General features: G+C 38.1%; 1 protein-coding gene across 2 annotated transcripts; it reads left to right on the top strand.

Annotated features, from left to right (window-relative positions):
* Positions 1-9,651: 9,651 nt before the first annotated feature.
* On the top strand, positions 9,652-23,486 carry LOC140257270 (dipeptidase 2-like). Of its 2 annotated transcripts, XM_072346465.1 has the most exons (11): positions 9,652-9,858; positions 14,152-14,422; positions 15,126-15,252; positions 15,716-15,845; positions 16,182-16,323; positions 17,156-17,225; positions 17,726-17,902; positions 18,352-18,439; positions 19,087-19,162; positions 20,671-20,806; positions 21,823-23,486. In XM_072346465.1, exons 2-11 carry the CDS (start codon positions 14,292-14,294, stop codon positions 22,009-22,011), a joined length of 1,266 nt encoding a protein of 421 aa, XP_072202566.1. In that variant the 5' UTR covers positions 9,652-9,858; positions 14,152-14,291; the 3' UTR covers positions 22,012-23,486. The 2 variants fall into 2 exon arrangements, with proteins under 2 accessions (XP_072202566.1, XP_072202567.1); XM_072346466.1 differs by lacking the exon at positions 9,652-9,858 and having other exon boundaries at positions 14,319-15,252; positions 15,742-15,845; positions 21,823-23,452.
* The last annotated feature ends 675 nt before the right edge of the window (positions 23,487-24,161 follow it).

Here is a 24,161-nt window from a genome sequence, read left to right as displayed (position 1 = left end):
TACACAGTCAAGCAACAACAGCAATTCAAAGCATATTCTTAAATGTTAATATAGGTTAAACACTGAAACTGTAATGAAGGAGAATGTTCTGTGCTCTCCATCTCCAGCCCCACAAAGAGAGGGGAGTTGTAATAATGCACCTACATGTTCACATCGAAAACATACATTAGACCAAAGTCTAATTATCCCTGGCTCTTCTGGCTTGTTTCACTTCACTCTCCAAGCTGTCTTCTACTGGCTTTCCTTACTATTTAGCAAAGACATGAAAACAAAACTCTGAAAATACTCTGATCTGGCAGATCTTGCTGTATTTCATTCTAAAATTTGCAAGGAACAGATGTGAAGTTAATATCATTCCTTTCACTGACTAGGCTGTAAATTTGCTTCCCCGGGTTAAATAATTGTATGTAAAATTCTACTTTTTTTTTTTTTTTTTTTTTTTTTTTTTTTTTTTTTTTTCCTTATAGTTATTAAAATAATGGCTGATTTAATAGAAGGTATTTGAAATTATAAATATTTTGGGGGGGGGGGCTGAAGTCTTTCAGTGCTATAGCTGCACGGATCTCATGATATACTGACCTTCCCAATGGTGTCAATCTTGTGAATTCCAGGTTTCTGTCATTCATTCTATTGAGCTGTGAGAGGGAGCTGAAGCATACTGTCAATTTGCTTTCCTATAGATTTATGGAATAGCCTCAGTTTGAAAACCAAAATAAACCAAAAAGAAAACAACCCTGTTTTATTTTGCCCTGACTTGAGAGTACTGCTGAATGGTTCCCTATTCTTCATTTCATGACATGTCCAGATTTTCACTAGAAATGACTTAGTTGTATTTTATGTAAGTAGCTTATCTATTTTGCAGGTATATTTGCGCATGAATTATGCTATGAATCTCAGTCTTTTTTCTCTGAGGGTAGTAAAGATAGAAAGTATCTCTAAAAATCTCATAGGAGAGCCCTTAGGACATTCAGGCCACAGAACTAAATAGTCCGTGTGCTTACTGCCCAGCTTGCTTAGATGCAGTCACTGAGTGCACGCACTGTATCTCAGAATAAAGACAAACTACTGCTTGGATAATGTAGGTTGTGCAAACATATGTTCCTGTAGTGGTGAGGAGACAATTCCAGTGCAACAGAATATTCTCAGTTATATAAGACAAAACAAAAGCAGGTATTCAGAAACTCATGGAGCAGATAAATAAATAATAAAAGTTAACTTTTACATAATTTGACCACCTAAAGTAGTAATAATGTACACACACTGATCTGTAGATGTACTTGGTCACATCCAAACAGTTAAGACTGTGTCTGTAGAAAGCTTCAAAACTATTCAGAGCTTTGCCACTTCTCATCCTTGAAGAGCTGTTTTATGACTTGTAAAGTCAGTCTCCAAGGTAGAAAATGATGCTTGTAATAAACAGATCACACTCAGCCTGATGCAGATCAAGGGAGCAGAAACATTTTGTCCAATCTTCCTCTGAGCAGCCTGCCATATAGTTACTAAAACAACTGATAATAATCGCTTCTCCAAGCTCTTTTATCTCTTGAGGTGCTCTTTCTTATTGTATGCTTAGACAAAGATTTTCTTTCTGAATGCTAAAACCTACAATATGCTGAAGAAAGGAAATATACATCATGATAAAAAGCTGAAGATTCTCAGTAGCCCTTGCATGCTGCACATGCTGTATTAAAATACCTTATCCACTGTTTTTTTCTTTCTTTAAAGCTGAACTAATGCATATTGGGCATATTAGACAGACACTTTCTTAAAATAAAAGACAGTCTTTTACTTTATGTCTTCTGTGACTTGAATGTTCAGTGTTCAGAACTGTAATTTTCATAGAACAGCTTGGAAGGGAACTTAAAGGTCATTTAGTTCCATCCCTTTATTATAGGCAGGGTTGCCAACCACTAAATCAGGCACTAGATAAGTTTGTCCAGGGCTCCATCCAACCTGACCTCATGCCCCTTCAGGGATGGTGCACCCACAGCCTCTCTGGACTGCTGTGCCAGTGTAAAAAAATGCCCCATAATGTCTAATCTAAATCTCCCCTCTTTTAGTTTAAAATAATTCCCACTTGTCCTGTCACTTTCTGCCAGTGAAAAAGTTGGTCTCCCTCCTGATTATAAGCTCTCTTTTAGTAGTGTAAGGCCACAGTAGATCTCCCAGCAGCCTTCTCCAGACTGAACAAACCTAGCTCCCTCAGCCTTTCTTTATAGGAGAGGTGCTCCAGCCCTTTCACCATTTTGTGGCCCTTCTCTGGACCCTTCTGACTGCTCCACAAGTTTCTTGTGCTGGGTACCCCATGCCTGGCTGCAGTACTCCAGATCGAGGGCCTTATGAGAGCAGAGAAGAGGGGAACAGTCATGTCCCTTACCCTGATGCTACCCTGGATATAGTTGGCCTTCTGTTGTCTTGCATCAAGCTTTTAATCTACCAGAACCTGAAGTCCTTCTCTGTAGCTGAACTTCATGCTGTGCTCATACTGTTTTAACTTCAAGTTTTTCACTAGCAAGAAAGGCAGGCAAAGTTTACTCTGATTTGCAGTGAAGATTTTTAATTATTGAGCAGCATATGCTCACATTAGGGAAGGCTGAGTAATAACAGTAGCACATCTCATCATCATTTGTAATTGGATATTCTGTAAAGGTACAAAGGGGAATGTTTTTATATAAGTTCCATGTTGTTGCATTATGTATGGGAAATTGGTAATCACAGCATGAACCTCTGATTAATCAGCTGAGGCAAGTGTTGGGTCAGCTGTGGGAGCACAGGTGAGAGTGATGTAGCTGTGCTCCTGGAAGGGGTGAAGCTTGAGTCCACCTTCTCCAGACCTCATTTAAGGGCTGACCACCACTAAGGCAGCATTTCTTGGAGATTGCTCCCCAGTGGGGATTGTCTCAGTGTTTCCTGGTGAGGGCATCTGTATTGGTGAGTTTTTCCCCATAAATAATCTTCTGAATATCTGTCATCATCTTTGTTACCATCTTTGTATCATTCTGCCTTATGCATTTGTATGTAAACAATCATGTTATTCACCAGTATGTTTGAATTACATACATCTGCATTCTTCTCTCTACGTCTCAGGTGATCTAGGCAACATTAAGAATAATTTCTCAAAAATCAGGTTGCCCTTAAGCTATTTGAAGTCTTCTAACTACCCCAGTGTATGACCCAGTAACCCATGATCCAATTTTAACGTTTAACTTCTAGTTTATCTACACTAAGTAGGCCTGAACTCTGGGTACAATTTTTCTGTAGCTGCTGGTGAGTGCTGGCAGAAATATACCCAAGCTGAGTAGCAAACTAGGCAGATAAACTGCTCAGCTACTGTTGATGTATTGACTGAAGCCTTTAGTAGTTCTTCCTTTTTGATCAAGAATCAGTAACAGTATTTTTCAAATACTTGAGGCTGTGATGATGCTCAAAATACTCATGGAACACTTTTGCTATGCTGATGATTTAGATGAGGAATGAAATTAGTGCTCCAGTAAAAAATAAAACAAATCAGCTTTAGCAGATGCTTGGCAGACAAAGCATCATGAGCTCTACTCTTTAGGCAATGGGAACTTGAAAACTGTAACAAGTCATAATTCAGACAGTGACTTTTCTCTTTTTAGGGAGCATCACAGTTCAGTATAACCAGTAATATAGAGATAATTGGCTCTCTGTAAATTGAAGCATACAGTGCCTTTAACCTTGCTCTGAGCACTTCAGTAACCTCTTTTGAAACAGTTATCTGGAGTAAATACTGATGATTTCAATGTCTCCTTAGCTTACATAGTGATGGGAATGAGAAGGCAAGTCTAACTAAACGCACGCTCCTTTGTGTGCTGGCAAATCCTTTGTGTGACTCTTTCATGTCTTCCTTGCTGGACAGATAAGTGGAAGATATTTGCAGGCAGCAGTAAGTTAGTTTTGCCTCACATAGAGTTCACAATAAAAGTCAGACTGCTCCATTTGAACAGTCAAAAGCAGCATAATTTTTGATGAGGTGCCTAGATTTGTTTAGCTAAGCTTGTTATATGTTTATTACCAAGCAACTGACTAACAGATTATGATCTTGGCTTTAAAAGAAATCGTATTAGAATAAAGATATAGAAAGAGGAAATCATTGTGCATACTCTGTTGGGCAGATGTATGCTAAACTAGACCAGAAGTACCAAAATCACAATAACCTTTGAAACAGGATGCGTACTGATACCTTTTGCTTTTTCAGTAGAGAATAATAAATGTGTCCTGGCTTGTGTCATCAGATACAAGATGATGTGCCTCTTCCTGTGTGTTCCTGTGGTTTTGTACGCAGCTCTTTCACAAACTGAGCATGGTCAAAGTGATGTGGGTGATGTCTCGCATTCCATTCTTATACAGAAGAAAAGAGATCTTGATTTGGATTTACTTATGTGATTATATATGATTCTGTGCAAAGTGCAATCAAACCCCAGTGCAGAGTGTGAGGAACTGTTCTAGCATTGTGAAAGCTTTGTGAAGGAGAAATTCACCATGGACAATAGATGCTTTCCCTGTTAAATACCGAATTTATTGGTTTTTAGATGAAGAAAAGTGAGAAGTTAATAAAATTCCAATGTAGTTAATGATTTTAAAGAGTAGATTCTTCTGTGAATTTCCTCAGATAGCTTCCCGTGGTGATAACTTAAGGTCAGTTTATGAACCTGTTTTTCATGTGTATGTATTTACTTGTCTTACCTGGTTAGCTGTTAGTTAAGATCACTTGCTTCATCTATCTCCTAACATCCTCTTTCTGTAACAAGATACATTGTCAACCAGCCAGTCCTGGAGCATGACAAAAATTCTCCAGTATTTGTCCTGAGTCTCTGGCTGTGCAAATAACACTTTTATTTAGTCACTCCTGACTGCACCACTAAGTGTTGTTTATTACAAAAAGAGAAATGTAAGTGCCCATGCTGTGTTTTAATGTCATCTTAGCAAATAGGTTTCCATGACAATTTTATCTCATTGCTGCAAGAAAGCTCTTTTTCCAGTAGAACCAAGGCAATTTCCTAACCTATGGCCTTGTTAATACTACTGACACTGTCCTCAATTAAAGAAACCTATTCTTAAATGTCACAACATCATGTATAAATGATAAAATGTCTCAGAAATAGTGAATCTCAAGAGGGCAAACCTTCAGATCTAATAAAGAGTCCCTAACACAAATGTGCTTTGAGGTCTCTTAGCAATATTTTGAATATATATGCATGTATACGTTTTCATTTTTACATACAGCTATGAATGCTTAAGAACATGTTTATGCCTTGCATCAGATTACATTAAAAGCATCCTACATATACTTTAGTGAAAGCACGGTAGGAATCTACTGTTAACAGGTGTTTGTGGTATTTGTAGTTGTACTGTAGTATAGTGAGTTATGGCAATCTTAGTTAGACCTTCTGTGGCCCTACTCTTATGTAGCTTACTGCTCTCCTTTGTCCTGCAACTTCTGTGCTTAGCTAAGTGGCATGGTAGATAAGTAGGTTGCTCTGAAAGCATTGCCTCCTGTGTCACAGCTAAAAAGCACCACCCAGAGCTTCACTATGTTCACATCCACCATTTGCTCTCCTTGAACTTTCAGCAGCAAGTGTTGATGAATATCAAAAGGTGTTTTGTTTTTTTTTCTCTGCACAAAGGAATTCATTCCACACCTTTGTTAATTACACACTTCCATGTCAGACTGCCCCTCTGCTGCCATCTGTCACACAGCAACAACAACATGTAATAATGTTGGTGGGAAGGTTCAGTTCCTGCTTCCGTACCACCAACATCTGGCCATGATGTTATAGGCCACTGTAATAAACTAGGAGGCATTACTTTTGGAGCAACCTACAGACACTGCTACTATATTTACCAGCATTGTTACTGAATTGTACCAGCAGAGCTCCAAAAACAGTATAGCTACTTACAGTCAAAGAAGGAAAGGAAGGAATAAGGAAGATTCAGGCCTCTGCTAAGAGCAACCTGAATGTATTCTGCAAATTAGAGACAGCAGTGATGTCTTATAGGAATCCCCCAAAAACTCAAAGCAAAATCTCAGATTCAATTTTAAAAGCACTTTTGATCAGGTGGCAGAAATGAAGATAAGTTGACTCTCACACTATTTTGGGTTTTCTTACTGATGCTGCCAGGATTGGCTTTTCTCAGAATGCTGTGCTCAGATGAATGCACGGCAGTGGAACTCATTGCCCTGCACAGCTGTGGGTGCCTAAAGGTCACAAAGAGTTGCTGCTAATTTAAACAGATGTGAACGGCTTTGCTTCTGATGAAAAACTTGGAGTGGGAAGAAATAGCACGCAGTCTTGACAGCCATCGATCTGTCCTTAGCTCAAAGATCAGATTAGGTTTCCATTGGGAAGCTCCTGCCACCTTGTGGCAAGAACTTCTTTTCTTCTAAACCCGCCGAGCTAATATATGTAAAGCTCAGATGAACAGCTAAAGAAACAAAGAAAGCAGGAGACTAGTGGCTGCGTTTGGTTTGCTTTAGTAATTGGATATTGACTCATAAATATTAGTAGTAGTATTTTTTAAATGAGAATTTAAATGAGTGGCTAAGTTTGTCGTGTTTTTTCCCTTCGGCTGCTTGTTTCATCTTTATAATACACTGTGAAAACTAATTCTGTTGAATTACAGTATTTACGTAGGAGAACCTCCTACAGTTTTGGCTTCTGTACTGAACATTGTTGAAAGTCATTGATGAATACCAAAGAAGTACACATTTGTGTCCATCCTGTATGGCATCTGATCTCATTGCTCTGCTTACTTTCAGCTATGGGAAACATTTAGCTATAGCTTTCCTCTCTTGTAACTACAAAGCTTTGTGTGCTTCATGAAGCCTTTTCTCTGTTCCAAGCATGAGAAAATAAAACCAGCCTTTGTGGTTAAAAAAAAAGACAACACACAAACATTCAACTTTGTACTCCTCCCTTGTTCTTTTGCAGTTGGCAGTAATTGCCAAACACTGTGGTTCCATACATAACCAGATGGCATAATTTAACTGTTTTCATTGATGATAGTTGAACTGGGGTCATGAAACTGTAGCAGCTTCAGCCATTCACAAAACCAAGACAGAGGGACATGGGCGTAAAAAAAAGTAAAAACAACTTTACTGATGTGGGTCATAACCCATTTGGTTCTTAAGCTTAGATGAATTTTTTTTCTTGTGAGATTTTAACTGAGAAATATATTGCAACTATGCTGATTTCAACAGATTAGAACAACCAGTGAACTTCCCCCACTCTGAGTACAAACTCATTCCACTGGGATCAGCAGAAGAAACAGCTGGAATTTCATTTGCAATAGTTAAAAGTGCTAATATTGCTATTTTTAAATGTGAACAGAAATCTTAATACGTAGAATTTCCTGTTCCCAACATGTTTTGGCATTTTCTGTTTAAAATACTGATGTCTGTGCTGAAGAGCCACCAAGGTGACATTCTAGGAGATCATGATCTTTACTTGGAAGACACCATGTTCAAATACTTGGTAAGCAGCGTTTTTAATGTTAAATTGGTGTGGCTCATCCTTAAGCCATTATGCAATGGTGAAGTTCAAAAGCTGATTCATACACAGATTCCGTACCATATGCTTAGATTGTTAGCATGCAAGAAAGATGTTGCTGTGAGCTAGTAGAGTACAAGAAACCCAAGTTCACTTTAAATTGGCTGCTGCCATAGACATCTGCAGATGCAAAAAACAAACGAACAAGCAAACAAACAAAAACCCCAAACCCCTACTTTCTGAGCAGTAGTAACCTGTAGTTTAATCTATGTGGGTAGTGAAAATGCTAGCACTTTGAGCTCTCCAGCACTAGTGAAGCTGCTCTGTTTGGAACAAGCCTTTCTATTGTGAAAAACAGCTCCAACACATTATGATCTCCCTTTGTGTCTTGACAGCAGCTGGTATGACTGTAAGTGCTGCAGTTAGTTTACAGCTTCTCAGCTTGCTCCAAAATGTATCTGAGATGGATAAAACATGATATAAACATAGGGATAACTATTATCAGAAACAGCTGTGTAACTACATTCTGGACAATAAAGATAGCTCTCTCTATTAAGAGAACAGTCCTGCCAGATGGACTCTGCAGGAAAGACATAGATCCCAAGTGCCACGTTTTAAGAACTATTAAAAACAAACAGCCATTAAGGCTCATCCGGATAGAAAAAATCTGACTGTGGGCCAAAGAAGTTGGTTCATTGGAGCCTTAAAAATCTATTCATCTTTTGAAACTATATAATCGAACCATTATAAGTTAGAGCAGGATCTTAGTGGCTCAGAAAAAGTTGTTCTTGACCAAGGGGTTGTTGTTAAGCATGATTTTCCTGGAGGCATGTGGAAATAGTTTTAGGTAGAAATCATTTCAGAGATTAAACTTGGCTTTGCTAGGAGGGAAAATTGAGAAGATAGGGGGCAAAATTGCAGGCAGACAGTTATGTGATACTAATTAATTTGTAAGAAGGGGATGAGAACTAATAATGAAACTTGAGGTAGAACTAGAGCATGAGTAAGAAAATGAATATGAGCCTGTTGTTTTAATCTGTTATTTGCTGCTCTAAGTTACATTTGGGAGAGGGTTTCCTGACAGATGTATACAAATGGATCTGGCCTAGATCAGGCTTCAGATAAAGCAGCAGTTATTTCATAAAGAAAATATTTGTTTCATTTAGTGTGCTTTAGTCCACTTGAGTTGATGGTAAAAGTTTGAAGTGAAGTCCATCAAATTAACATCCTAAGTAATGTAGAGGTATTTGTTTCTGTTTAAATTTCCAAATACTGGGAATGAGTGGCCTGATGAAATACGTATGTTCCAGACAAGATGTGCCTTGTGCAACAGCCTGGTGAATGTTTTGAGACTCAGTTATTTATTTGCAGTGCAGCTATAACCAGAATTATGATGACATTTTGCTTTTTCTGTAGAAAGCATGAAGTAGAATAAAAATGATTATTAGCAAACTATATTTCTTGTGGAACTCTAGGATCTTGTTTTTGTACGTATCTCTTTGTGCGTTTCCAAACTGACAGCTCCAAGAAAGGGAATAGAAAGTCCCCGTAGGTTTAGAGGGACAATTATAATTGTAAAGATCATCTGTAACTTGTGAGTATTTTAACTTTTATACAGTGGAACTGCAAGTCCTGATTAAAACCTGGTAAGCACAGTATCAAGGTCTAGATATAGTAAACGTGGCAAAATTAGGTCATCTGCAAAGTGCATACCTGTGCCTGTTTTTCCTACAAATTCAGTTATGAGACTCCTCTCAAAGCATATCAGCAAGAGGAAGAGTTGCAATCATCACAGTTTGCATAAGAGGAGATTCCAGTGAATTTAAAGAGAAAATATCACAATGGGAAAGTTGTATGATCTTCTTCCTGAAGGAATCAAAAACTTGGCAGGACAAGTGTCTGAGCAACCTGATCTAACATTGAAATTATCTTAGCTGGGGTCAGGGGGCTGGACTAGATGATGAGATCCCTTCCAAACAAAATCAGTCTGTGATGGAAGGCACCTGTGTCTAAAACAACACAAACAGTGGTATTAAATGCATCATTTTGGACTGCACAAGAAGTCTGCCACAAGAGGGAGGAAGCAATGGAGCAAGCACTGCACAGCGTGAGCCTTGTGTAAAGTGGGCGGTAGCTGAGCTGGAAACTTTCTCACAGACCTCGTTTTTGTGCAAGGGGCAATCCCCAGACGCCTGTTGAGTGTGAAGCCTGTGATGTGTGAGCTAAAGAAATAGAGGACGTTACTTGCTTGCTGTCTTGATGCCAAGAGGATCTGTTTCCAGACTTTAACAATTGCATCCAACAGAGAGAAACGTGGATTACGACTCTGCTACAATTTCCTAAGAAGGTAACCTGCTCAAAAGAGCCTTTAGATAAACAAGAAAAAACTGTAAATCTCATGTGAGCTTCCACTTCTCAACTCTGCTCAGTCAGCATGGAAAAAAGGCTTTTGTATTTTATGTTACATGCTCTTCAAGTATGGGTGCTTTGTATATAATGTTCTTAATTTAGTCTGGTGCTTGCAATACTCCTTCAGTTTCCGAGAAGTTGTTACTGAATAATGATACAAGTGAGTGTCCTCTTTACATAAATAGTCTTAAAGGTAAAACAGTATAACTGTCAAAAAATAAAGAGTATTTTATGTAGGCTATATCAGCATGAAACATAGAAGATGCTGTTACTGAATGTTCTTGAGGTATAATGACTTGAGACTAATGTTAAGTAGGAAATTCTCATAGCATTTTTGAACAAATACATAGAATGAAGATTTGGTAATGTATAAATGATTACCGTTAGTAGTTGAACCACTTGAGGAACATGCAGGTATGTTTCATGATTAAAAGTATTCCTGAAAATCACTGTGGACGTAATACTGTCAGAAAAAGAGTAAACATTTGGATCAAAATCTATAGTGTGTAATAGATTTATGTAGCATCAGAACAGTGTTACTGAATGAAGAAGGTCTGCTATTTTCTCATTAGGAATTTTGACCCAAAAAATGTCCATTTTCAGTCATTTTGTCAGGATCTGGTAGAATTCTAGAGAAAGGGATTGCAGGTATGGGTTGTGTTTTGAATTGATGACTTTGAAACTGGAAATTGTCTTCAAAAGCTGATTTGCTTTTACGATGAGTTCTGCTGCTTGAGCAGTTTTTTTCCACCTTTCTTTGCCATCTTACATGCTTTACTGTTAAGAATGAATGTAACGTTTTCTAGATTAGAAAGAAAGATTATTCTTTTTTCATTGTAGTAATAAAGTCATTCTACATGTGTGCTTAAACGTGCTTTTTTCAGGTCTATAGAAATGCTGTTCTGTCAGAGCTGTGGAGGTTTTACAATGTACATATATTTCTGATATGTGTTTATAGAAGAAAAACAACTTCTCAAGGGCATTCTTCAAGAATGATTACATTTCCAGTAACCGCTGTTCCCCAGAATCTTTCTCTTGCATGTCACAATCAGAAAAAAAACAGAACTGTGTGTTCTCTTTTAGATTTGAACTATGTGGGCAAGTACAAAAAGATAAAACATTCGTGGTGTGTTTGAGAACACTCTCTTCTTAAAAACCATCCATCATTTGAGAGTTCGTATTTGAATGTGGGGATAAACTTCACTATGGCACAAGGACTCCAATAAGCATCCTTGTGCTGCTGAAGGAAAGTTCATTACTTCCTATGAGAGCAGTATGCTCGTTATGGTAAAACTCAGTTGTTAATGCTCATTAATGGTCATTTTCATGGCCTTTGTGTGTGTATCTTTCTGCTTCGTGCTATTTTTGAATGGTTGATTAAGACATTTGAAAAATATGAGAAATGTTTCAGAACTTGGTAAAACTCTAGAAAAAAAGATTGTTGGGAAAGGTTGGGAGGGGACATGATTTGCACTAGCATGAAGAGGAACACAGGAGCAGTGAAACTTTTTAAACAAGAATAGAAGCATGTGGCAAGGGACCCAAATGGGGTGACTGGGAAGGAGGGAATCCCTTTCAGGTGCAGAGTCTTGTGCCTGTATCTTTGGAACCTATTGCAGCCCTTACAGCTGGGAGTGCAGTTGCAGAGGGGAACCCAGAAGAGTTGTTGGCTCAAGTGCATGTTGTTCTGAGGGTTCTGGTTTGCGGTCTAGGAAAGAAACATTGCTGCATCTGTGCAAGAGGAGACTATATTAACAAAGAAGCCAATCTACTCCCTCAGGGGAACTCCCTCTCAACACTGGGGTCAGAACTCGTAAACTGGAGGAAGTATTGCCTGATAATACGTGCTCCGACACAGTGTTATAGAAGTAGTTGGCAGGCTGTTCTGGTTTGTTCTGTACTTACATGATAAAGCTTACAAATTCTGGTGTCAGAAGAATTTCAGTAATTTAGGACTGCTAAGAGAAAACAGTTCCCATCTGTGGTCATTAGATGATAAGATGCATTTGTACAGTTCCCATTTATTTTAAAATTACTGGTTTCAGTAACCTGAATGTGTCAGAAAGTCTTAGAAACTGTGGACAGGGGAAAAAACAACAACAGTAAAGTAAAATTTGGAAACCTAACAGGAAAGAAATTCAGTAGTTGTCCTTTTTGAGAGAAGTTCTGAGGGAACTGTTCTAAAGGACAAAGCCATCAATCTTCTATGCTTCAGTTGCAAACACTGTCACCTACTTGAACCACCCGCTTAGCTAGACTGTGTGGGGATGAACCTTCTTCAGGCAATATTACTACCTCAAACTGTGAGCTCTATTTTGTTGCTCTTTTTATACTTGATTGAGCACAATAATTCAGCAAACCCAAGTATTAATGCCAAGGATGTCAGGAAGTGCTTTAATAAAAATTAAGATGAAAAGGCTGAACATCAAATGAGATGAAAGGAAGTATCGTTCCTAGGTGAGATTTGCCGCACTTAAATAACAGCTGTTCACTGCATTTTGTTCACTGGGGTCTGTCCTGCCTTTTGAAAGGAAGAAGAGAGACAATACAGTGCTTGCCTGTATTGATGAAGATGGTAAATGACAGAAGCATGTTTCTACATGCTTTCCTATTTTTTTTTACTGTGAAGCGTTCAATTGAAATGCATCTGTTTTAAAAGAGCAACATCCTCTCCTCCCTTGTCATATCCTCATATGGCAGATGTGGGCAGCGTCCTCGGCACAGCTGTGTTGTTCTAGACAGGGGAACACTCAGTGTTTGTCAGCATTTGTGTTTTATTGATAGCAAGCTGTGGAGAGCTCAGAGAAGGTAATGCAATGGTAAAAGCTAGCTACAGTAGAGCTTCACTTTGCAGGTGTTTGTGAAGACTGTGCCTGTTCCAGTTCTTCAGAAACTCATTTAGTTTTTTCTGGGCTTTGTACTGGTGGCTTTTCTAAGCTTGGTGTTCCAAAACTGTTATGCCTACACTGTGTGCAAAGAATGGTGGGGATGGAAAGCAATTATGCTGAGGTAATTGATGAAGATGTTGAACATGACCAGTATTCAGTTTCTCTGAGTAAAAGCAAAAACTGAAATCTGCTGATTCAGAACTGGTACATGACAGTGGTTACCAATGGCAATTCAAATATTTTTCTTCCAAAAACAGTATTAAAAAAAAAAAAAGAAAGAAAAGAAAAGAAAAAAGAAAAAACAACATGAGAAAATGACTCTTCCAGTAACTTTTTCCTGTGTACAAGCATAAACGTGTGGCAATGAATAAAAGTAGTATGTGGAGGAGCAATTCACTTGGCTGCTTTGCAGACCTTCTGCACACTGTTGTGTTTATTTATCTGTCCTAGATTTTCTTTCCTAGACCGATTCAGGACTGATTCTAAACTTACTTCTCCATATATACTGCTTTTTGCATAGGGTTAGATACTTCCTCTCTTCAAAAGTACTTTCTGACAGATGAGAGCATAATTTAGCATGTTCCCAAATCTTGTGAAAGGAACAGAAAAGACCTAAGCCAGTTTCTTAAAAAAGGAATGTCAGCAACTTACATCGAAGTAGAAGGATTGTTCAGAAAAGTAGTTTATAAATTTCTAAATCCAAGTTGCGAAGTCATTTCTTCGTGCTCACTTACATGTCAAACACCACTAGTCAAACTGCTCCTCTGCAGCCATCTGTCACACAGTAAAATGAAATGGGATATTGATGGGAAGGTTCAAGCTCTACTGCTGTACCACCAACATCTGTCTCTGCTGTCATGGGCCAACTTAATAAAATAGGAGGCACTGCTTTTGAAGGAGTTCTTGTATACTGCACTGTTCTCCTGTCACCTGCAATAAACAATGTCTGAGAGTGATGTGGAAGTGCATGTGGAAGTTCTGTGGCATCTGACATTGAAGTCCATATGAAGCAAAAGTGAGGAACTGAATGCTTCGGCACAGGAAAGATGTCACCACTGATGTTTATTGATGCTACAGAATGTTTATGGAGACCAATCAGTGGATGTGAGCACAGAGAGGCTGTGGGTGCTGTGTGACAGCAGTGACACTGGGTCAGCTCCACAGGTGCAGGTTTTTATAAGCATGGCTTGCTGGCTCTTCTACATCACTGGTGAATATGCAGAGCTGATGGTGATCATCATCCACAAATGGATTTAGAATTTTTTTGGAGAATGTAGCTATCTTACTATTCCTGTTTCTGCCTTCCATTCTCTTCATTGTTCTTTCTTTCTTTCTTCTTACAGAACCAACTGCAGCCTTTACCAGAAAGAGGATATTTTGGCTCTGCTTATACTATTAAATCTGTGTTTACTGACTGGAAATTTTCCTGTTTAATTGCGGTCAGCGAATACTGTGGTATCTCTTCGCTTTAACAAACTTGAAAATGAAGCAAAATCCAACAACGTTGTTGCTATGGCTGTTGATGTTCCTCTTTGATACTGTGCCATTCATCTGTGAGAAATCAATGAGAGAGAGAGCTATCAGTCTGATGCAAGATACACGTTTAATTGATGGGTATATAAACATCTTCAACTAAACTCTCAATGAATCTTCATAAGTGTGGAGGAGATGCTAAAAAGTGTTAGGATGAGTAGGGATGCAGACTATTCCTAGCACATAATAGTTAGTTATTGTTGAGATTTATCAGCTGGACAGAATTCCAATTCAGAGGGTAGTTAAGACAAGAACATCTTACCCTAAATGCATTTGTGGTTTTTTGGTGAGATTTCAGTGCTGAATTACTGTTTCCCTTTACACAATGTCTTTGTCTCCTTCCCATAATTTAATGGCATCTTTGGTAGCAATGACTTCTTTACAGAGCTAGAAGGCAGGTACCATGGTCTGAAAGGGTATCCTTGCAGCTTGAAGGAATGATGTCTATGGTGTGTTTTAACCTGAGAACAGAAGCACTGATCATCCTATAAGGACCATGGTGGATGATTTTAGTTCTTCCATTCCTTCAGAAATAGCAGGGAGAAAAATGCATACAAAAGCATAACAGCAGTAAAAGTGAGGAAAGCTTTCTTGCTGTCCTAACTGGAAGGAGCTTTAAGAAATAAAGATGCTTTGCAGAGAAAGGAGACTCCTAGTATCTATTACAGCCAGGATTATTGGCAGTTGTTGGTCTGAAAAACTAAGAAGAATTGAAGAAATTACATTTGGATTAGAAGAGGAACAATTTATTTCCACCACATGCCCTACTTGTTTTCTATTCTAGCCACAATGACTTTGTACTGCGTCTGAGAATATTTTACCAAAATAGAATCAGTAAAGTCAACTTAAGAGAAATCAACAAGACCCACACAAATCTTCTGAAACTTAAGGCTGGTTATGTGGGAGCTCAGGTACGTACAGTCATGGCAGTGAGACTGTCTAAGATCATGTTTTTACACTTGTCTCATTCCCTTCCCAATCACAGAGGTATTACTGGCTCTGGTTCTGGTACTTTGTGTTCTAAGAGGAGAGATAAAATGATACTGAAAAGCAACAGGCACTTTTCTGTGCCATTTGAATTGCAAATATTTGTGTTTATAATCCAGCTACACTTAATCAAAACAGCAGCAATTGCTTTCTGGTAAATGAAGTATAGTAAGCTTACATCCAATTTTCTGCATGCATTATGGAGTTGTTGAGTAATGCATAAGAGATGATCCAAGATTTCTTTGGAGGGGAAAAATTATAATGGCAACTCCCTTGTAAACTGTGAGAAATCACTTTGATCTCTGCTTGTGAACTCCACTATTAGCAATCTGTAGCTTCCCAGTTGGAACACAGATTATCTAGTTTACTTGTCAATGTCTCTTTCAGTTTTGGTCAGTGTATGTTCTTTGCAGCGCTCAGAACAAGGATGCTGTACGTCTGACCTTAGAGCAAATTGATGTTGTCAAGAGGATGTGTAACAGCTATGAAGAGCTTGAACTTGTGACAACTTCCCAAGGTGATACTCTCTCTTGTTACAGGGTGTTGTCTTTTAATGTTTGTTAGGGCTTTATTATTATTATTTTATTTTTAATTACATTTCCAAAGGTATGTGCAGAAGAGAAAAAACTGCAAGCGGGCAAGTTAGCTATCTTTCAGTTTTTCAGTATCTTCAGTTTTTCTATTGAACTACAATATCTGATTGTGCAAAGTCCTGGCCTGCTGCAGTCATAAGATAATTTTCCATATAAATATACCCTGAAATGAAGCTTCTGTCTTACAAAAATATCAATAACCGTTTTTTCTCAGTAGAGTATGAAACTGCTTTGGAACCGTCTTACTTTGATGTTTCCAGGTATCTCTGACAGTAGGAAGATTGCATGTTTGATTGGAATAGAAGGTGGTCACTCTATTGACAGCAGTTTGGCAGCACTGAGGATGTATTATGACCTAGGTGTTCGTTACATGACTTTGACACATTCCTGCAATACTCCTTGGTAACTAATGTGTATGTGTTTGTGTAACCGTATCATGTGATGTGGTGGCAATTCTGGGAGGGGAAAGATGTGAATTCAAATAAAGTCTGCCTGTGTCATACTCAGTCCAAACTAAGTCAAGGATGACAGGGCTGGGAGGTCAATCACCTGCCCTGTAGCAAGTGGGTGACCAAAGGATCTGTTGTGTGGTGCTTCATGCACTGACTGTCTAGAAACTTCTAATCTTTGTTAGCAACAGAAAAAATGGGAAAGTTACCTTCCACTTGGTTTGATTAGAGAGAGTTGCATAGGTCAAAACAGACAAAAACAACAACAGAAAAAAGTAAATGCAGACAATGTGGCTTTAAGATAGTAAATGCTTTCTAAGAACTTGACAGTCAGAAGCCTTTAAAACCATCCTCTCAGAAACACAGGTTCGATATGTGGCTATGGAAATGGTTACTCGCTTCCTCTCTCAGAGCACCTACTTTTTGTTGCACTGACAGACTTCATTTGAAGTGACTAAAGCAAAAGAGAACAGTCTGCAGAGTGGTCTGAAACACTGGCTGTATGGCTGATGGAGCTGACATTTCAGTTCACCTTTGTTTTCTGATGAAGGTTTGTTTAATCAGACAAATTTGGACTTGTGTCTCTTTGCTTGTCATTACTTCACAAATATGCAAAAGACCTGACCCATAAATGTACAGAACACTATATGAACAAGATACTTATTTTGCATCTCTCAATTTGGCTGTGTGATATGAGTTTATTGTGTATAACATATGGCATTTCGGTTATTGATACCGTAGTCAGCAGAATGATATGACTCTCCTCTCTCACTCCTCTTTTGAAGGTCTGAGTCTTCATCTAAAGGAATACACAACTTTTACCCTAATGTTACTGGTTTGACTGCATTTGGCCAAGTAAGGGTTTCTTTTTGAATGATACTCTAAGCAATCTCTCACCCAGCTAACAACTGCTGGTGTTTTCAAGAACATCTTATCATTAAAAACCCAGTTTCTATAAGTTCTTGCTATTTAGGAGTGATTAGGATTCAGTAAAGATAAATTCCCTGTGATGTTTTGTGGGGTAATGAACGTATTAGATTTCATACTAACTACTGTTTCAACACAGTTCTGATGTGTGAAATAGAAAGTAGAAGTAGTGAAATACAAATAACAGTTAAAAATATATATATTTTGCATTGATTAAGCTTTCAAAGGTTCGAGCATGTGGTGGTATTCTAGTTAATTAGGAGAGAATAAATTACTGGTGACTTACTGTGTAAAATAGAAGCCCATGAAGTTGCAGTATGCTTATAACTAGCTGACAGCTGCAGAACTTATCTGGTTGCATACATCATCTAAGTAGTTTCCTTTAAGGAAACACAATACTGATGCTGTTGTCTGTAAATCTGTTCTAGGAAGTGGTAAAGGAAATGAATCGTCTGGGTATGCTGATAGATTTATCTCATACTTCATATTCCACAGCAAAAACTGCACTACGTATCTCAAAAGCACCAGTAATTTTCAGCCATTCTTCTGCATTTTCTGTTTGTAATCACTCCAGAAATGTTCCTGATGATATTCTCCAGAATCTGGTAAGTGCTTAAAAAAACAGAAAAACTAAACCAATGAGGGGGAGATGCCAATGTTTGCCTAATCTGAGGCAAGTTTATACATGCAAATCTATACATGCAAACCCCCCATCTATGGAACTGGATTTAAGCAAACCCCAATGTAGCAAGTTACACCTTCACTTCTGAGGTATCTTCTTCGGGTTGGTTTTGTCTTTGATTACAAGAATAAAGTGGTTGCAAATTCCTTGAAATTCTGGTTGAGTTTGTTTGTAGTCACCAGACTTCGGTGATTCAGTTCACGTGAGGATGTAATGGGCAGAAAGGCAAAGCCTTGTGCTGCCATCTGATCTTTGATGTTTACTGTTGTTATGCTCACTGGTGGATGGATAGAAAAGGTTCTGCACAGGATGCCTGTGAGGTTTGCAGGACACACGTGTGGACACTCATCACCAGTCTCTTCTTTCTTTCAGAAAAAGAACAAGGGAATTATTATGGTGACATTCAATGCAGATGTACTGGCCTGTGGCAGAAAAGTTGTTAATGTTTCTACCCTAGCAGGTTTGAAGTGAATATATTGTGATTTTTGTGGGTGGCTTCTAAGAATTTCTTGCCATCTGGGTCATTGCTCAGACTGTGTCAATGGTACTGTTTGTTTATTTCCTTCCCCACACTATCCCAGCTCCAAGTCTTTCTGGAGCTAATATTCATTTAAACAGTAGCAAGAGGAACTGATATTCCTACATAAAGCCAAAAGATATGAGTTTACTCCTACATTAATCCAAAAGTAATTGTTACTTGCTGAAAAATACCTTAAACCTTTCTGCTTAAGAGTGCAAAACATTGGTATGTAATGGGTAATGAAAAATCTGTTGGCATGTTTGAGCTTTCTGTTTGGAATTAATGTGCTGAGATGACAGTGTCTTTTTCCTTGTTTACACCTCACTGGTTTAGATGCTATTTTGAAGACTGCTATCTGATGCACTTTGTAACATATAATACCCAGATGAGCACCAGAACTTATTCTGAGTACATCGACAGTGTTATTAAAATTTAACCTGTATTATCAGGATTTCTGAGATATTTTAAAAAATAATTTTACTATGAATACATGTTGAAGGACAGTAGCCTGGTGCCAGTATGTCTGAAGTGAATTATTTCTTCCTGGGATATGCTTAGAAGTTGTTTTCTTTGTTATTTTCTTTCAGATCATTTTGACCACATAAAGAGAATTGCAGGTTCGGAGTCGATAGGAATTGGTGGCGACTATGATGGAGTGGAACGGTTGGTAAAATCATAAATACATTGATATTTGCTCATTAAATTGCAACAATTTTGATCCCTTTTGGGGAAAAAGAAGGTAGACTAAAAGAGTTTTAGAATCTAGTCTTGTGATGAGTGCTAAAAGAAGTTTTATAAAGAAGGGGCACAAATATTACATGCATGGAGTTCCCTAAATGTGGAAAGTAGCCCTAATGTACTGTGAGCTATGCAAATGTGTGCTGTAGGCAGCAGTTTGTGCATACAGAAATGATGGAGGGTGACCTTCTCTAGACCAGTGATGAATTACAGAACATATGCTTCAAATGAGTAAACAAGTTACCCCAGGACTGCTGCAAAACTCTTCTCTACTTACTGGGGGGAAAAGCCTAAAGTGCCTCAGGGCTGTGTAACCTATTTCTTGGCTTGATCAGCTATCCTTGGCATATGCTTAAGGAAAGCAGAACATGGTGAACAGCCTAAAAAATAACCTTCTCTGTTCACTCATGGGCAAGTGTTACATTATGGTGCAGAAATTAAGAGCAGACTGGGTGGCATTTGCTCGTATAACCTTATTTTTTTTTTCTTAGTGGGGTCAGACACACTTGAATGTGAAAATTGTGCTGAGACTCAAGTCTGTAAAGCAGGATGGATGTAAAAGCAGTGTGTCAGCTAACATGAGAGTCAGCCAAACATAGGACTGAAAGTATAACCTCCATAATGAAAATGCAGCTAACAAAAAAAAAGGGCACATTTTATTGCATACATTTTCACAAAGACTATCAGTTTAATTGATGGTTACCATCACTTCTCCACAGGAAAGAGAGGTTACAGGAAATAGTAGTTATCTCAAAACAAAGTCCAAGACTCATGGAAATACAAGTTAGCTGTTCAACGCAGTTTTTGCAGCTCCTTATTCCTTTTTGTTCCTATAAGAATTAGCACAAGACATATGTCAATTTTGCTTGTTGTAATTTCTTCAGTGGAGTGTTCTGAATAGCTTTCTTTTCACTGCCCAAACTGCTGAGTTCAAAGCAATATTATTCTGACTGTATTTTGTTTGGAAAAATGGCTATGTCAATAACAGAGTACACAAAACTGCCTGCAACTCCTTAGCACATCATATGTTTGTGAGTACTCTTTTTTTTCCTCAGTTACTTAAGTGGATTATACAAACTCCACTGGTGATACAGATGTTTCTTCTTACTCTCAAGGCCAGATATAGGAGGGTCAATATCTACATGATTTTTTTCTTTAACATCTTTATACGTAAGTGCATTTTCATTCCAGAATATGTAGTTTAGTTCTAATGAGATCCTCTCTGCAGAAAAGAATCTTGCATGGTGTCTCAGTCCTGCTTTGGGTTATGTCAGTTGGATTCTTCGTTTTTCTGGCATCTCAGAGGAAGAAGTGGGTATAAAAAAGCTCACTCTGAAAGTGAATATGTGCAAAAGACTACTTAAAAAAATAAATATTTTGGTACATTTTTAAGTGATCTGTGTTGAATGTTCTTGTGTGGCTCTTGCCAACAGTTTCCCTGAGGGACTGGAAGATGTTTCGAAATACCCTTCTTTGATTGAGGAACTTCTTAGAAGAGGGTGGAATGAAACTGAACTAAAAGGGGTCTTAAAGGAGAACTTCCTCCGTGTCTTCAGGGAAGTGGAAAATGTAAGATTAAAAAATAAACTGAATACTGATTCTTACTAAAGGGAAGAGAGACACTGCTGATGGATTGCTTTTTTTTTTTCCATGTTTGATGAGAGAGTCATGATGGAGCATTAGCACTTAATGCAATAATTCCAAATGCCAGGAAAGAAACCAAGATGTCATGAGAGCATTAGCAGAATAGAGGAAAGTGAGAGAGACTGGATGGAACTCTGTGGGGGTTTTTCTCTCCAGAGTGGTCTGGACAAGTAAACATTACTGACTTCTAAACACATTTTGGAGAAGCTGATGATTTTCCTGCCACATAGACCTTGTTCTTACCTGTGTTTGTTGATGCAGGAAGGAACGCTGACTCCTGAAAATCAGTTAAGTTCTCATCCTAGGATCAGGCTCCTATCTAAATGGCTCTTGTCATGATGAGGTCACTAACAGACAGTAAACATAGCAACTAGATCACAGCAAATTTGAAGTATAAATGCCAGAAAGCAGCTAAGAAGGATGAGGGAGAAGTGGCAAGAAAAGAGACAGTATGAAAACAGTAAGAATCCCCTAAGTGATAACTTTTGAAAAGGCCTAGGTTGCAAATTGCAAGCTGCCTACCTATTCTTGTTTTTCTTTACAGAATTAAGAAGTAGATATTACACACAAAACCTTATAGACAATGTATTTTTTTCCCATTTACCTTTTTGAGGTACGTTAGGTGTGAAGAAATCAGGGAATTTTGTGCTGTTTCAACTAATCTGCTAGAATATCTGTCTGTTACTGAGTTGTGGAAGCCAAGGCAAAGAACAGACAGAACTGTGACTATTTCTACAATGCATTTGTAACTATTAGTGGGAAATATTTCATTGGAATGCACATACGAGGATAATGATGTTGCTTTACTTGATTTCAGATGTGTTTTTTGCAATACATTTTGAGTTATTTCACTTGAAATAGCACTGAATTTGCTGGCTATGTTAAGATTTTTGCTGTTGTGTCAGTCTGGCTTTCAAGGGCAATCTTTTGAATTTTTCTAGGTGCGGAAGATTAGTAGAGCAATGGATGTAGGTGAGAGTGAAATCCCCCATGAAGAAGTACAAAATTCCTGTCGCCTAGACCTACGTAATATTCGGATTCAACCTGACAGGTCTTCCGGATTTCCTTCTATGGCACAGTCACTTAGCCTAACACTTGTATTTGTACCATACTTAATCCTGCATTATTAATTGTAACATCTGTGGATTCCAGGGAGAATGGAGAAAACTGTAATGCCGCTAGTTACCTTTTGAGGGGTGAGCTGTTAATATAGAGCTAGGCTGGAATATTTAATATGGTTTCCATACTTTCACCTGCGCACTTGAAAGTTAGTGTAGATTTTAAATGTTGTGGCAGAACCATTTAGAATTAGAAGTGAGAAATTCTACCACCCAGATAAAACCAGGACCAACTTTGTAAATAAAAAGTAGTCATGCTTAATGAATAAATCCTCTAATACATGGCATGTGATTTTGGTACACATGTTGTGGCATTTGATGTAATACCAAGGACTAGACTCAGCCTTACCACACAGGCTTTAGTGGATGGGATTAAGACATTGAGACATCAGGATTTTGTCATTTACTTCTTTTTATATGGCACAGTTGTCATCATTGCTCAGAGAAGACACCCCCACCCCAGCAGGTGTAGAAGAGTGGTTGTGTGTGTTTTTTGGGTTTTGTTTTTGTTTAAGACAACAAACTGGATGATGTGGATACTTGACTTCAGTTTTCATACCTACAACTAGCTTTAGGGAACCATTTTGCAGTACTAAACTCATTTTTGAATCCTGACCAGGATAATGGGCAGCTGGAGAGTTACTGAAGGGGTAAGGTAGGTATCTCATATTCATATGTTAGCAAAATAAAGGAATAGATGTTCAGGTTGTGTTGTAGATACTCTCGTATCTCTTGCTGTGAAACAGCAAGTCAGTTTTTCTCTAGAATAACCTGAGACTGTTCCTGCCATCCATTTCTGCATACATGTACCGGTACTATTTCTGGAGGAAGACAGTTCCTGCTGTTGCTTAAAAATGTAGCTTAATTAACTCTTCTGATAGGGTGGTCTCATTGATAAGTATATTCTGAATATATTAGAGACACTTAAAGATTCTTTGCAAGTCATGTTGAATATTTTAGTACATACAAGCCAAGTTTTTAAGAGCAGTTTCTCAACAAATACTGAGTCTATTTATGAATACCCGGTGGAGAATTTCAGCACAAGTTTTGTCTTCTCAATACAACTTAACTGGTATCACAAACTGTTTTTAAAGCATGTGATACTAGTCAAATGATGAACGCAATAATGCAGATGTTTACTTCTCATCCTTACTTTTGCTAATAGCTTTGGAAGCTGCTGGAAAACTGCCATCCATGGTCTCTTTTCACAAGAATAGTACTGTGATAGTAAGTTCATTGCATATTTGAAATGTAAGATGCCTTTTTATTTCTGTGTTGTCACTTGCCTGCCTAAGCTGTACTTATTTTTCCCAGTACTTTAGCATGGATTCAAAATGCGTTTCTCTTCCTGAAGGTGTGGATAATACTTTTGTATCACTCTGATTTCACCATGCAATAGATAATTGTGGTTTATTTCCTTGCTTTATCTGTAGTGTATTGCACTTATTTTCTGACTTTGGAGTGAAGTTTAATTTGTAACCTTGTGGAAAAAATATGAAATTAAATAAAATATTAAAAAAAAAAAAAAATTAGATGCTGTTGTAATCTCACAAAACAGTGTGAAGTTCAAAACCATATGAAGCCCTGAAATAACTGTGCAACTTTGCTGCAGAAGGAAGGCTGCGGTATTGTGAGGCTCTATTCTGTGTTAGAAGCTAGCTCCCCCATGGTAGACAGAAGAAAGTCAGGTAGATTTAAGCCTGCAGGCTCCTGGAGGTAGGCAGTTAGCCTTATCTTTGTTCAAATGCAGCCGAACATGGAGAGAAGTTTGAACAGATACTTATGAAAAGGAAATGAGGGTGACACAACATCGTTGTAGCAAGTCCTTGATGACAGTGTTTCCAGCAGCAGATCACTTGGTCAAGCTATTGGATCTAGCCAGACTGCATCAAGGTAGGATAACCTCTACTTTACAACATACATATATAGAAGTTCCCCTTTCCATTGCTCCTTACAAATTTATCTGAGAAAACTTTAGATAAATTGCTTGGTTGAGACCAACATCAAAGTGAAAATTCAGTGAGCAGGAAGTGAAATCTTATGCATCTTGTAATGATTACGCACATGGTACCTAGCATATCTAGTAGATACACTTACTTTCTTGTTCTTAAACAATCAAAATCACACAATCATGGACTGAAATATGTTAGAAAGGCATCTAG

The sequence above is a fragment of the Excalfactoria chinensis genome, chromosome 11 (genome assembly GCF_039878825.1).
Source record: "Excalfactoria chinensis isolate bCotChi1 chromosome 11, bCotChi1.hap2, whole genome shotgun sequence".
Classification (NCBI taxonomy): Eukaryota; Metazoa; Chordata; class Aves; order Galliformes; family Phasianidae; genus Excalfactoria; species Excalfactoria chinensis.
The sequence above is the reverse complement of the archived record's forward strand: the minus strand, read 5'-3'. Positions and strand labels throughout refer to the sequence as shown.

Coding starts and splice junctions, on each gene's coding strand:
- LOC140257270 (XM_072346465.1), top strand. CDS start 14,292: ATGAAGCAAAATCCAACAACGTTGTTGCTATGGCTGTTGATGTTCCTC. Junction 15,253..15,715: donor CTGGTTATGTGGGAGCTCAG/GTACGTACAGTC, acceptor TGTCTCTTTCAG/TTTTGGTCAGTGTATGTTCT. Junction 19,163..20,670: donor GACTATGATGGAGTGGAACG/GTTGGTAAAATC, acceptor TCTTGCCAACAG/TTTCCCTGAGGGACTGGAAG.